The sequence below is a fragment of the Pelodiscus sinensis genome, chromosome 26 (assembly GCF_052426305.1).
Source record: "Pelodiscus sinensis isolate ZL-2025 chromosome 26, ASM5242630v1, whole genome shotgun sequence".
NCBI lineage: Eukaryota > Metazoa > Chordata > Testudines > Trionychidae > Pelodiscus > Pelodiscus sinensis.
This window is the reverse complement of record NC_143077.1, coordinates 6,404,332-6,419,202: the sequence shown is the minus strand read 5'-3', so window position 1 is coordinate 6,419,202 and position 14,871 is coordinate 6,404,332. Positions and strand designations below refer to the sequence as shown.

Below are 14,871 nucleotides of genomic sequence, written 5' to 3'. Positions count from 1 at the left end.
TACACTCGGCCATCAAAAACTATTAATCTCCTTGGCCAAAGGAGGTGTTAGCATTTTGCAAGGCTGCTGTTTTGTATGTCAAATAGGTAGATTTGGCAGGGTGAGCTTTTTATTAGTCAGGGCTGAAAAAGGTCATTTCGCCGCCCTTGCTAAACCAATGAGGAAAACATCGAAATTCTTGAATAGCCCAAATACGAATGTTGCTTGTGAAATTGAGAAATGTATTTAAGGATCTTTACTTTGCGTAGTTTGACATGCAGTGTTGATCATTTGTATTTCAATGGTTGTAAAGCTTTAATTCTGTCAGTCTCGACATCTGTCATTACATAATTGTCTGAGCTCGCCCTCCCCTTCCAATTTTCTACCACCATGAAAATTTAAATCAATACAAATCCGAAAAAAACACACCATTATTTAAAGCCCCCACTAAGACGTATTCTAGTGGCCTTAGCAGTGCTTACCCGGACCAGGGATCAGAACTGGGCTCAGAGCCTGGGTCTGTAGACAGGCATGGGGTGCTGAAGCAGGAACCAGAAATAGGGCTGGAAGGCAGGGGTCTGGGACAAAGCATGGCCTGGGGTCAGGAAAGAGTGGGGTCCAATAGAGAAGGGAGCCAGAGGCTTGCCAGCTGCCTTCTAGCTTAAATCATGTTTCTGAGCCAATTTGACAGGGTGGAGGTCTCCTTCGGTCAGGAGTTTCATGGAGCTGGGGTGCTAGGGTCCACCAGCCCATGCTCACAGCTGTACAGGAGAGGGGCTGTGTGTAGAGCCCTGCATCACCCACATCCACCGGTCCATCAAACAGAGGGGGGTGGGGCACCAGGGCAGGCCCGTGCACTGCTGGGAGGGAAAGGATGCAACAATCTCTGTCTTAAATCTCCCTGCAGGAGGGGCTGAGTGCTGGCCCTGCCCGATCCCCCACTCCTCTTCCCCCACCTGATGAGCACTGACCTGCAGAACCCCGGTCCCTGTTGCCCCTTACCCCCCAGTCCCTGCTTTTTTGCTGCCTGCCTCTTCCCCCTGCCGCCTCCTTGCTCATCCGTGCTCCCTCCCTTCCCCAAGTGGTTCCCTGTGCGGATGCAAGTAAAATCCGGATGGCAGATTGTAGCTCAGATAATGAGTTGAGCCGGGTGGATGTGAATCCACATTTTTGTATCCGCACAGGGCTCTAGCTATGTGATGCCTGATGGACCCGGGTTCTCGACCTGCTGTCCGACACACTGATCTATCAAAATGGCATACAAATTTAATTCTGCCACGCCGCGATCTAAGATGCAGATCCATTCCAGCATCAATCGAGCTTGCTCACTAAGGGTGTGTCTACACTGCACCGCAGGTCGAAACTAGATACGCCATATGAGCTACGCACATTGCATCTCTAATTCAATCTTATTGTGAAATAGCTTCTTTTGTCAGTTGGCGCTGTCTATGCAGCACCAAATTTTGAAATAACCCGCTATTCTGAAACATCCCTTACTCCTTGTGGATTGAGGTTTACTGGGACATCGGAATAGTGAGCCCGATATATTTCAAAATAACGGGCTTGATGTTAAGACGCGGGATAGCGATTTCGGGATGCCTCCAGTATCCCGAAATAGCGCTACAGTGTAGACATAGCCTAGGAGGGGAAGTGAGGGTCCTGAAGCTTCATCACTACCCGCCAAATGCTCCTTCACCCCGGCTGGACATGTACTCTGTTATGTAGCCTACACTGAAGCCCATGATGCTAAATCCCCATTTCCGTTTTTCGCAAGGTGGCCACATGGAAGCTCTTGTCGATATGCCCTTCCAGGCTGGAACAGTCACATCCCTAACAGTGTAAATGGCCCTATGATGAGTCCAATCCACTACCCTGGATTGTGCTTAGAAACCTGGGCACAGTGTCCCTTGGTGGAAATCTTGAAATTCTTTTGTGTACAATGAGCCCATCTACTACATGAGCCACCGTCTGTAACAGGGGTGGGAGATAATTTTTGAATGGGGGCCTCTCCAAGAATTTGATATTAATGGAGGAGGTGCGGGGTCTGGAATGGAGGATGAGTGCAGAAGGGAGCTTGGGGTAAAACAGTTGTAACCTGAGGCACTGGACTGGGGTGCAGGGAGTTGTACTGTGACCTAGGGAATTGGGGTACAGGAGGGGGTGCAGGGATTTGGGTTGTGAGTTAGGGCAGGAGGGGACTGTGATCTGGGACGGGGGATTGGGGTGCTGGATCTGGGAGGGGATACGGGTACAGGAGAGGGGCAGAGGATTTGGGTATGTGGGGTATGGGGCAGGAGTGAGGGGCAGAGGGTTGGGGATGGGAGAAACTGGGGTGCCAGATGCAGGCTCTGCCAGACTTACCAGCCAGCAGCCATTCTTGAATCAGCCTCTCTTCCTACCCTGCCCCCGCCCCCGCCCCCTCACAGGCTGTAGCCATGTGCTATGGAGACCCTTGTGCTTCGTGGCTGCTGGTTATTGAAACAGGCAGCTCCCATTGGCCAGTTTCTGGCCATAAACCGACCATTGGGATTGTGCTGGGGGTGGGAGCAACTCCTAAAGTTTTCCCTCCTCCCCTCCAGACTCACAGTTTTTAAGAAAAGCCACATTTCTGAGCGGTGTGCAGGTGGGGCGAGGCAAGGGGAGAGCCTGCCCAGGCCTGTTCTATATACACTGTTTTGCAGACTAAAGTGTTTGTGCTGGTCTCCGGGCTGCGGACGTTGGTTTCACTAGTGGCGACTCGGCCATTTAACCAGAGGCAGACTGAGAAGTGTCTGGGGAAAAACAAGATTTGAATTAAAATTGCCATTTCCAGGCCCACCGCTGGTGACATTTCCCCCCTTCTTAAACTAAAAGTGAGCTCATTTGTCAGTGCTTCATGGGAGAAGGACTCCTAAAGCTCAGTGCTAGCAGATGAGGAGTAGGAATTATTCACATGCTTCAAATGAAAGTGCAGGCTCATGTGGCTTGCTGAAATTAGGCCAAACTACACAGTGCCTTCCAGGTTTGAGATGATAAACTGGCTTCTGATTAATCGAGGCATGAGATACCGTTTCGGGTAAACCAGCCAAAATATTTGTACTCTTGCGAAAACTGGAGAGCTAATGACTGGACCCAGAAATGCCAGAGAGTCTGTGCTTAGCTCTGCCACATTCTTACTCTTTGGCCTTAAGCAAGTTCCTTAACTTCAGAGCAGGTTTCTTTTTTTTTTCTTTTCTTTTTTTTTGTGTCCAGCTATAAAAACATCCCCTACTGTGTTAATTTATCTACTGGATAGCAATGTTTACTTGTTGACCTCCAACAGATATTGTGGGGGCGAATTAATATTTGTAAAGCACTTTGAAATAAGCACATTAGAGGTGCTATCCTACCTGGGCAGGATTATTATTGTAATTTTGTTCTCCAAATGCAACCTTCCTTCATTTTAGAAATTACAGCGGATCAAACCTTAATACCATAATATTTGAGCTCATTTCTTTGACGTTGACTGTTGTTTCTTTTCATGTCAATGTGTTAAAAATGAGATGTTATGGCATCAATATTGTTGCATGCCAGGAGATCTCGTTTGGTCTATTGTCTCATTAAATAATTTTCAGTCTTCAACCAATAGCAAAACAACATAAACAGTGGGGGAAAGATACATAAATAAATGTTACACTTGTTCTCCTGTTTCCCGTGCAACGAGGTTATGGTCTACAGTATATTAGAATGTAATTAGCTATTTAATGAAGGTCGGACTCTTTAAAATGCGGTTTACTTGCATGACTGGTTTAACTAATGATGTGTGCCGCTTTGCAGCTCTGTGTACTTTGTATTAATCACATTATTTCATTGTTACACGGTTCAAATAATGCTCGGTGCGAGCTAATATTTCAGCATTGCTACGAATACTAGCCGCTTTTTTTATTTCAAAGACAGTAATGAAGACTGGGGATTTGGAGAACATTTGCCGTCAGCCACAATCAGGAATTGGAGCTGATCAGTACAACAATGGATACAAGCCCCTAAACCTCCATGAAATTCCGCATAGGCTCTTATTGCAGAACCCAGAAGCTTTTGAAAGCTCTGCTCTGCCCAAGAGGTGATCGCCACACGATCTCATTTCATCAGAGTTGCTAGATGTGCACATTTGGAAGAGATCGCTTACAAGAAAAGAGTATTCAGTCTGAATCCTCACGGGGGGTTGCTCTGTCCATCAGGCGTTGCTTCTGTTTTCTCAGCATGGGGTTCATACACCCCGTCAGGCAGCTGCCGAGATTCCCTGCCATCACAGCCAGGGACTCCTGTCCCCGGGGCAAGGCAAACAGTCAGTGTATCTATAGCAAGAGTCCCCAGCAGCCATGTCTAACGGGCAAGTGCAGGGGTTTAGGGGAACCTGCACCCACCCTACTCTACTATCTTCCGACCCAGGGTCCTATGGAGTCAGTAAACTCACTATTAATGGTATAGGACCACGGATGTTACAGGATCAGAGAGTCCTGGTGTGCTGCGGAGGGTGGGGGGCCAGGAGCCCGGAGGGATGGGGGGGCTACGCGATGCCCAGCTGTGCTATGGGGGGGGGGTGGGAGCAGCTCACAACTCAACTGGGCTACGGGATGTGGAGGGAGAGGGGAGCCAGGAAGCACAGTGGCAGGGCAGAGGTGGGGCCGTCAGCAGGGGGGGCCAAAAATGATCTCCCTTGGTCTGGTAAAATCCCTTACCCAGGACCAGTCAGGTCCCAAGGGTGCTGGACCAAGGAGGGCCAACCAGGGCCGGTCCACAACATTTTGGCACCTGAGGCAGGGTGCTCAAATGCCGCCCCCATGTCTCCTCGCTTGGGCCAAAACTTCGAAAGGTCTCAATTCTGCCTCCTTCCTGTTCTGCTCCTCTCATGGTCCTGCTCTGCTACCTACCTCTGCACCAGCAGCAGACACAATTTTCTACACTCTGGGTCCTAGTGGCGCCTGCCCACAGCCTGGCACCTGAGGTGACCACCTCAGTTTGCCTCAGGGTAAGGCCGGCTCTCCCTGTATAAGGCTCAGCTCCAAACATGTTCCCTTTCCATCATAAAAATCCATTTCCGGCATCCCGGCTGCAGGGGTCCGGCATCCCTGTCAGAGTTATGGTCGGCCGGGCTTTGGCAGCATAGTTCGGATTCATGACCTCAGTGGTGTGGAGAGTTGATGCAGGAGGCTGCAGCAAACGTCCTTCCTTCTCCTCAGCCAGCCCCAATAGAGCTGGGCCTCCCCCTTGATCTGTCCCCCCCACCAGGAGCGTGGGCAGCAGGAATGAGGGGGGAAGGTCTCCTGCTCCCACAGTGATTGGTCAGCCCTTGTTGGCTCCATGCAGAGTTGATACACCCCATGGGTGGTGGGTGAAGGCCCAGCACCTATCTCATAGAGCTGGAATGGACCAGTCCCCTGCCCTCATGGGGAATGCAAGCCCAAGCCCCGCCCCTTCCACCTGAGGCCCCGCCTCTTCAGCCCCCTCCCCCGTCCCCAAAGCCAAGTCCTGCCCAAACCCAGCCTGATCCTTCCTGGCCACCTGGAGGACTGGGGCTGCCAAGCCACGGCCCTAGCCTTCCTGGGCGGCTGGGGAGTGTAGGCATTTTTGGGAAGGCAATGCCTACCCTTGCTTACATTACTCATGGCCATGATACACCCCATCACACAGGTATATACGCGTTGTTCTGAAAAGTGGATTGTCCTTTCAATACCTGGACAATTAAAACCAATAAGCAGAAACATAACATTATAGGTGGCTTAAGATGATTATCATCCCCTGAGCCAGTAGTTGTGATTTTTGCAATCATGGGTTTTTTTTTTTCTGTGTTTTTAAAATGTTTTCCTCTCCCTGCTGCTGTGTGAAAGTCCCACATAACATGAAAAAAACCCCAGGAAATGCAATTAAATGAGCTTTAATAAAGTGCTGTCAAATGTGAAAAAAAGGGGAGGAGGGTGAGAAACACACTTGTGTCTTGTCCATGATTTCATAGATTTTGGTTAGTCTCTAAGGGTATGTCTACACTATCCCGCTAGTTCGAACTAGCGGGGTAATGTATGCATACCGAACTTGCTAATGAAGCCCGGGATTTGAATTTCCCGGGCTTCATTAGCATAAAGCCGGCGCCGCCATTTTTAAAAGCTGGCTAGTGTGAACCCCGTGCCATGCGGCTACACGCGGCACGGGCTAGATAGTTCGAACTACGTAGCCATTCCAAACTAGGAGTACAGATAGTTTGGAACGAGGAGTACAGATAGTTTGGAATGGCTACGTAGTTCGAACTATCTAGCCCGTGCCGCGTGTAGCCGCGCGGCACGGGGTTCGCACTAGCCGGCTTTTAAAAATGGCGGCGCCGGCTTTATGCTAATGAAGCCCGGGAAATTCAAATCCCGGGCTTCATTAGCAAGTTCGGTATGCATACATTACCCCGCTAGTTCGAACTAGCGGGGTAGTGTAGACATACCCTAAGGGTGTGTCTACACTGCACTGTTATTTCGAGATACCTAGCATTATTTCAAAATAATAATGCGAGCATCTATACAGCCATTCAGTTACTTTGAAATCATTTTGAAATAACGAACGGCTTTTTTCTAAAATCTCATTCTATGAGGAATAATGACTATTCTGAAATAGTTATTTCAAAATAAGGCATGTAAAGAGACTCCACTGCTGCTATTTCAAAAATAGCCCTTCACCAAGGGCATTTTACATTATTTCTCTTGGGGCTGTAAATCAAGATAGCATGTCTCCATTAGGGAAGCCTGCCTTGGACTCATTTTGAGACTTCCCTACAGTGTAGACGTGCTATTTCGAAATAAGCTATTTCAGAATACCTATTCTGGAATTGCATATTCCGAAATAAGTGTGCTGTGTAGACCCATCCCAATATGCTACAGGACTACTCGTACTGAAATCTGTGTTCATTTTGAATTCTGTGGGCTTACTCATGCTTCAAGTGATACACCCGCTGAAATCCTTGCACAACGGGAGCCTTAAATGCTGCTTTTAACTATAGTCGATGAAAAATATTTAGACAAACATCCATGTGTTTTATTGTTAGGTTAGTGGGGTCCTTTTAGAGAGATGCTTCCAAATATAATTGATCTTCACATACTTCTTGAGTAAATATCACTGCCCTACAATCAAATGTCATTGGCCAATGATCTAATATGAATAGCTACATCTACAAGAGTTTTATTTTAAATTTCAGTGACATTAAGGTTTAAACTTTCTCCCACCTCTTTGGTAACAAGCTAGTGCACGACAGTGAAACTGAGAGGAGTCAGAACGTGAAATTGACAGATCTAGGGTCAGATACTCCACTGATGCAACATGATGGAACTACATTAGTTTAATGCCTAATAACTTCCCATAGAGAATAGACTATGGGCAAGCTTCCTCAACTGGTTTAAATTAGTGTAACTCCACTAGTGTCAATGGACCTGTGTCAGTTTACACCAGTGACGATCTCACACCTAACTCCTCTCTTCTAGTCTGGAGGGAATTGTTTATTTTCTGGCCTACTGCCCGTGTGGTGGTGTACAGACATTTGGGGGGACAGGGTCCTTGTTTTTAGATTATTTCTAATCTGAAATGTATAAATAGTGAAAAGAAGGATTAGACTTAATAAATACATTCATATTTGATAATCCAAGGTGTTATGAATATCACAGGAAGGTCTTTTTTCATATAGGCACATGCTCAAGGAATAAGGCTGTATTTAAGTATGTGCTTACATACTTTCCCGAATTGGGAGTCTTTGAGAAGTGCTGAGTAACAGCAGTTGGCATTGTGGACACTTAGCCCCTCTGAAAATCAGACCCATATTAGATTCAGGTTACAGAGCTTGCCCAGGGCAGTATTAAGGTCGAGCCATGGGAGGCCAGGTTCAACGGGTAAGATTTTCAGAAGCACCCAAGTGATTTCAGGGCACAAGTCTCCCTGACTTTCAGGGAAACTTGTGCTCCTAAATCACCTAAGTGCTTTGGAAAACCCCATCCAATATTTATGTTGAAAAAAGTGTGAAAACTTGAAGCCACTGTAAATCAATCCAGTGATGTCTGAATCTGCAGGGAGCCTGAAACCATTGCTCTGAGATGGGGGAGTCCCCTCCCCCTCGATGTAACCAATACAGTGATGTCTACAGACAGACATTCTCAAACTGAGGGAGAGAGAGCAGCCACTAAAGTCAAGAAGGAAACGCACTAAGTACACACCTACCACCAAATCCACTAACCTAAGGTCCCAGGATCCTGTAAATCTATCTGCAGTGTGTTTGACTCATACGTACCACTTATGTGCGCCTTAAAATCTATCACCCAAATCCAAATCCTTAATTTGCAAAGAAAATCACCTGTTGCCAGTGACTAACCTGTGGTGCAAATAGAACCCCGGTGCTGCAAGCACAACAGGCCATGCCTCTGTATCAGTAAATGCCTCTGGAAAATCGATAGACACAGCAGAGAAATCTGAAAGATGATTTCAGCAATAACTGTGTGCGTCTGGGGAGAAATGCCACAACTCAATACAAAGTAAGCCCGGGCCTCGTTTCCAATGTCCAGGAGATTTAATGCTCCTATAAATTGCTCCTCGATAGACACACACAGAGAAATAAACACGAAAAGAGCAGCTGCAGGCTGCCTCGGCGGTTGATTCATATTAACACACTGTATCTTTGCTAGGTTATCAAACTCACCTTTGAAGAATTTGACTTGGAAAGAGGATACGACACGCTGACAGTGGGTGATGGAGGGCAGGTCGGAGACCAGAAAACAGTCCTCTATGTGTAAGTAGAGTTTCTTTTAACACTGTGCACATTAGAACATGAGTTTTGCATCAGGATAGTTACCCGAAGTGTTTGGAGGGTCAAAGACGAGTTTGCTTAGAAGCCGGTGAATGTTTTACGTCATGGTCTGCAATAGAGAATGAATGGAATGTTCTTGCTGGAGTCTTGTTTTGTCTTCCCACTTACATTATTTTCAGGTCCATCCCAGGAAACCTTCACAATCTTTGTTCCCTCACCCTGCTGTTTCCATTCTTCTGGAATGTCTCTGTCTCTGGACACCTGAGGAGAGAGAAAAGGAAGAGAGAGATTAGCTGTAGCTAGGAAGCTGAATGCATGGGGACAAAAAGCTAGTGCGAGAGCTAATACGGAAGAAGCAAGAACTGGGTAAACCAGTCAAAGCATGTGTACTCCGAGAGAGCCGGGTATTGAACGATCTGACCCAGACATGCCTGTGGTGGCGTGAGGAGGGTGAGGGTTGGGGTTGGAAGGTGAGGGGGGTCTCATAGTGGGGGCGACACATCCAGCAGGGCTTTCTCTCCCCCACACCTGTGGGGCCTTTTCTCTCTCCCCAGACCCTCCAGCCGGCAGTGGCCTTCTCTCACCCCACCCCCCGCAGCCTTCTCACCAGCAAGGGCCTTCTCTTTCCCCCCAGCCCCCCGCCCTGCTGGACAGGTGCCTTCTTTCTCCCCCCAGTCCTCCCTCCAGCAGGGCTTTTTCTCTCCCCCCAGACCCCGCAGCTGGCAGCAACCTTCTCTCATCCCCAGTCTGCCGGCCAGCAAGGGTCTCTCTCTCCTCACATCCACCCCTGTCTGGGAAGGACTTTCACTTTCCCTTCAGCCTCCCCACCCCTGCCCAGCGGGAGCTTTCTCTCTCTGTGCCCCTCAGTCCTTCCAACCAGTAGAAAGGGGCTTCCCCCACCCCCATCTGGCAGGACTTTCTCTCCCCCCTCCCGCATGCCCAGCCGTTGCAGCCAAGGACTGTGAGAGGGAGGCTTTGGGGAAGGGGGTTTGGTGGCAGGAAAGATGGCAAGTCCCAGCCGGACACTCTCTTGGTGGTGATGCTGACCCCAGTGGTCACTCTGCAGTACGCTCCCCCCTGTGCTCACTGCCCCCAAGTGGTCACTCTGCAGTACGCTCCCCCCTGCGATCGCCGCCCCCCATTGGTCACTCTGCAGTACGCTCCCCTGTGCTCACTGCCCCCCATTGGTCACTCTGCAGTACGCTCCCCTGTGCTCACTGCCCCCCAGTGGTCACTCTGCAGTACGCTCCCCCCTGCGATCGCTGCCCCCCAGTGGTCACTCTGCAGTACGCTCCCCCCTGCGATCGCCGCCCCCCAGTGGTCACTCTGCAGTACGCTCCCCCCTGCGATCGCCGCCCCCCAATGGTCACTCTGCAGTACGCTCCCCCCTGCGATCGCCGCCCCCCAGTGGTCACTCTGCAGTACGCTCCCCCCTGCGATCGCCGCCCCCCAGTGGTCACTCTGCAGTACGCTCCCCCCTGCGATCGCCGCCCCCCAGTGGTCACTCTGCAGTACGCTCCCCCCTGCGATCGCTGCCCCCCAGTGGTCACTCTGCAGTACGCTCCCCCCTGCGATCGCTGCCCCCCAGTGGTCACTCTGCAGTACGCTCCCCCCTGTGCTCGCCGCCCCCCAGTGGTCACTCTGCAGTACGCTCCCCCCTGCGATCGCCGCCCCCCAGTGGTCACTCTGCAGTACGCTCCCCCCTGCGATCGCTGCCCCCCAGTGGTCACTCTGCAGTACGCTCCCCCCTGCGATCGCTGCCCCCCATTGGTCACTCTGCAGTACGCTCCCCCCTGCGATCGCTGCCCCCCAGTGGTCACTCTGCAGTACGCTCCCCCCTGCGATCGCTGCCCCCCATTGGTCACTCTGCAGTACGCTCCCCCCTGCGATCGCTGCCCCCCAGTGGTCACTCTGCAGTACGCTCCCCCCTGCGATCGCCGCCCCCAAGTGGTCACTCTGCAGTACACGCCCCCCTGTGCTCGCCGCCCCCCAGTGGTCACTCTGCAGTACGCGCCCCCCTGTGCTCGCCGCCCCCCAGTGGTCACTCTGCAGTACGCTCCCCCCTGCGATCGCCGCCCCCCAGTGGTCACTCTGCAGTACGCTCCCCCCTGCGATCGCCGCCCCCCAGTGGTCACTCTGCAGTACGCTCCCCCCTGCGATCGCCGCCCCCCAGTGGTCACTCTGCAGTACGCTCCCCCCTGCGATCGCCGCCCCCCAGTGGTCACTCTGCAGTATGCCCCCCCTGCGATCGCTGCCCCCCAGTGGTCACTCTGCAGTATGCCCCCCTGCGATCGCTGCCCCCCAGTGGTCACTCTGCAGTACGCTCCCCCCTGCGATCGCTGCACCCCAGTGGTCACTCTGCAGTACGCTCCCCCCTGCGATCGCTGCACCCCAGTGGTCACTCTGCAGTACGCTCCCCCCTGCGATCGCTGCCCCCCAGTGGTCACTCTGCAGTATGCTCCCCCCTGCGATCGCCGCCCCCCAGTGGTCACTCTGCAGTACGCTCCCCCCTGTGCTCGCCGCCCCCCAGTGGTCACTCTGCAGTACGCTCCCCCCACGCTCGCTGCCCCCCAGTGGTCACTCTGCAGTACGCTCCCCCCAGTGGTCACTCTGCAGTACGCTCCCCCCTGCGATCGCTGCCCCCCAGTGGTCACTCTGCAGTACGCTCCCCCCTGCGATCGCCGCCCCCCAGTGGTCACTCTGCAGTACGCTCCCCCCTGCGATCGCTGACCCCAGTGGTCACTCTGCAGTACGCTCCCCCCTGCGATCGCCGCCCCCCAGTGGTCACTCTGCAGTACGCTCCCCCCTGCGCTCGCTGCCCCCCAGTGGTCACTCTGCAGTATGCTCCCCCCTGCGATCGCCGCCCCCCAGTGGTCACTCTGCAGTACGCTCCCCCCTGCGATCGCCGCCCCCCAGTGGTCACTCTGCAGTACGCTCCCCCTGCGATCGCTGACCCCAGTGGTCACTCTGCAGTACGCTCCCCCCTGCGATCGCTGCCCCCCAGTGGTCACTCTGCAGTACGCTCCCCCCTGCGATCGCCGCCCCCCAGTGGTCACTCTGCAGTACGCTCCCCCCTGCGCTCGCTGCCCCCCAGTGGTCACTCTGCAGTACGCTCCCCCCTGCGATCGCTGCCCCCCAGTGGTCACTCTGCAGTACGCTCCCCCCTGCGATCGCCGCCCCCCAGTGGTCACTCTGCAGTACGCTCCCCCCTGCGCTCGCTGCCCCCCAGTGGTCACTCTGCAGTACGCTCCCCCCTGCGCTCGCTGCCCCCCAGTGGTCACTCTGCAGTACGCTCCCCCCTGCGATCGCTGCCCCCCAGTGGTCACTCTGCAGTATGCTCCCCCCTGCGATCGCCGCCCCCCAGTGGTCACTCTGCAGTACGCTCCCCCCTGCGCTCGCTGCCCCCCAGTGGTCACTCTGCAGTACGCTCCCCCCAGTGGTCACTCTGCAGTATGCTCCCCCCTGCGATCGCCGCCCCCCAGTGGTCACTCTGCAGTACGCTCCCCCCTGCGCTCGCTGCCCCCCAGTGGTCACTCTGCAGTACGCTCCCCCCTGCGCTCGCTGCCCCCCAGTGGTCACTCTGCAGTACGCTCCCCCCTGCGATCGCTGCCCCCCAGTGGTCACTCTGCAGTACGCTCCCCCCAGTGGTCACTCTGCAGTACGCTCCCCCCTGCGCTCGCTGCCCCCCAGTGGTCACTCTGCAGTACGCTCCCCCCTGCGATCGCCGCCCCCCAGTGGTCACTCTGCAGTACGCTCCCCCCTGCGCTCGCTGCCCCCCAGTGGTCACTCTGCAGTACGCTCCCCCCTGCGATCGCTGCCCCCCAGTGGTCACTCTGCAGTACGCTCCCCCCTGCGATCGCCGCCCCCCAGTGGTCACTCTGCAGTACGCTCCCCCCTGCGATCGCTGCCCCCCAGTGGTCACTCTGCAGTACGCTTCCCCCTGCGATCGTTGCCCCCGAGTGGTCACTCTGCAGTACGCGCCCCCCAGTGGCCACTATCAGTATCATGTCCCTCCTCTCTGCCATCTCACTCTCCATGTTATGGAAAACAGTCATATTCCAGGAACTCCCCATTGTCCTGGAACAACCAGACTCTGGCCTTGCCTTAAGTCAGGAGAAGAGGCAGCTGGGTACTGAATTTGGTGGCTCTAGCTCTGACCATTTAGGAGTTCTTGAACAAACGGACTCGCAGACAGACCAACTGACAGACACACTCTGATATGTCGATTACACTATAGATCTATCCAGAATTACTGGAATGGGACCTGTAGGGTACTGACATCTTCTGCAAGTCTGTCTTTTGTCCTTTTCATCACATTCATTTCCTGTCTGACACGGAGAGAAAAACACCTGGCCATTTTGAACTGGTGAACCTCATCAAGTGTGAGGCTTTGTAAACTTCTTTAATGCTGCGGCAGCGGTGAGGGGCGGTGTTTTTTGGTGGGGGGGACAGGAAGGAGGAAGGGAAGAAGTTACAAAACTAGTTCATTTGCAGAGGTAGGGAAGGCTTATCCTCTCCATATAATAGAGAGAGAACCGAGTCACAAACATCAGGGAAGTTGCCCAAGGTTGCAAAGAGAGTCTGTGGCAGAACTGGGAACCGAGCCAAGTTCCCTGGAGTGCCTGAACCTCTAGATTATCCTTCCTCTTTGTGTAACTATATTATAGCTAAAGAAAATGTGTGCTATGCATTATCAATAGACTAACTTTCCAAAACCTAGGCTGCCATACATGGTCGATCTCTATACTCCATTTCTTACTATGTTCAGGTTTTTTCCTCTTTTTTTCCATTTTGCCACAGTCCCTTTGTCTTTCTGCCTCTCTGGTTTCCTTTTGTTTAATTTGTCACTCTTTTTCCTCTGGAATTTCTCTCTGCCTTCTGTCCTCCTTTTATACTGTTTGGGCAGAGTATGAATTCCAGTATATTTGAGTCAACTTTTCTCACCTGCGGGGTGTACTACTCTGAGAGTGTGTCTACACTACAACCCTCTTTTGACAGAGGGATGTAAATTAGGCAGTTCAAAATTGCAAATGAAGCGGGGATTTAAATATCCCATGCTTCATTTGCATAATCACGTCATGGCACTCTTTCAAAAAAGTGCTATTTTGAAAGTAAAACTGCAGTCTAGACACAGTTCTTTTGAAAATAGAAGCCTTTTTCGAAAGATCCTGTAAACCTCATTTTTTGAGTGTAACTCTTACTATCAAGTGAAAAGTGAAAAGATGCCCAGGGAATGAATTTTCAATCCCAGGACGCGAGCTGAAAACTCACTGGCGAGAGTTGGTGCCACAGGAGCCGAAAGGCAGCGGCACTGAACCTTTCTATAAATGTGAACGAATACGTGTAGGTGATGTCCTGCGGCATTCGCCCAGCCCTAGGGCAGACTCAGCGGAACCTGTATGTCATACATACCCGCTGTCCGGGGTTACCAGCTGGGAGAGCTTGAGTCTGGAGTCTGATTCTGAAGCCAGCATCAGCCTTGCTTCTGCCACTAGCCTGGACCAGGTCTCCTCTGCTTGTTAGGAGCTGAATCCTGCATCCCCTGAAGTCAGGAGGAAACTTCCAAATGACTTTAATAGTGCAGAATAGGTCCTCCACTCCCATCCGGGACTGCCCCAGCCCTGTCTCCCACCTCCCAGGCCTCCTTTAGAGAGGGAGGGGGTGGGGTGAAGCTCCCTCCCCCCAGATTTGTACAGGGACACAGTTGGCTGTCTCTCTTCATAAGGGGGTGAGAGGAAAGAGCACAGTTTGCTGCGTTCCTCACTCTGGCTGTGGCATGCCCGGGCCAGAGGATCCTGCGCATGCCCCAGCTATGAGACATGCACCGCTCCCCTGGCTGGGCCTGCTGGAGCTGCAGCAGCCATGGAGAGGTGCGTCTCACCTGGCCCCAAGCTGCTGCAGTGAGAGAGGGGTGGGGTTGTCCTCTGTCCCTGAGGCAGCCTGCTACTGAACCCCTTCAATGATTCCAATGAAGCACAGACGTTTTCATTTTCTTTTCCCAAAAACACAAAAATGCAACTTAAAAACTCAACTCCTCCCTTCCCCTCCTCCCCGAAGTGAATTTCTCACCTTTATAATCCTCCCCACGCCCTACTTCATTTTAAAGTGTG

At 52.4% G+C, this 14,871-nt stretch overlaps 1 protein-coding gene across 1 annotated transcript in view; it reads left to right on the top strand.

Moving 5' to 3' along the window:
• CSMD2 (CUB and Sushi multiple domains 2) overlaps nucleotides 1-14,871 on the top strand; it is a 734,622-nt gene that overhangs the window by 422,124 nt on the left and 297,627 nt on the right. Inside the window, exon 11 of the mRNA XM_014578911.4 lies at nucleotides 8,640-8,743. Coding sequence (XP_014434397.4) covers nucleotides 8,640-8,743 — 104 coding nt within the window. The remainder of the gene's footprint in view (nucleotides 1-8,639; nucleotides 8,744-14,871) is intronic.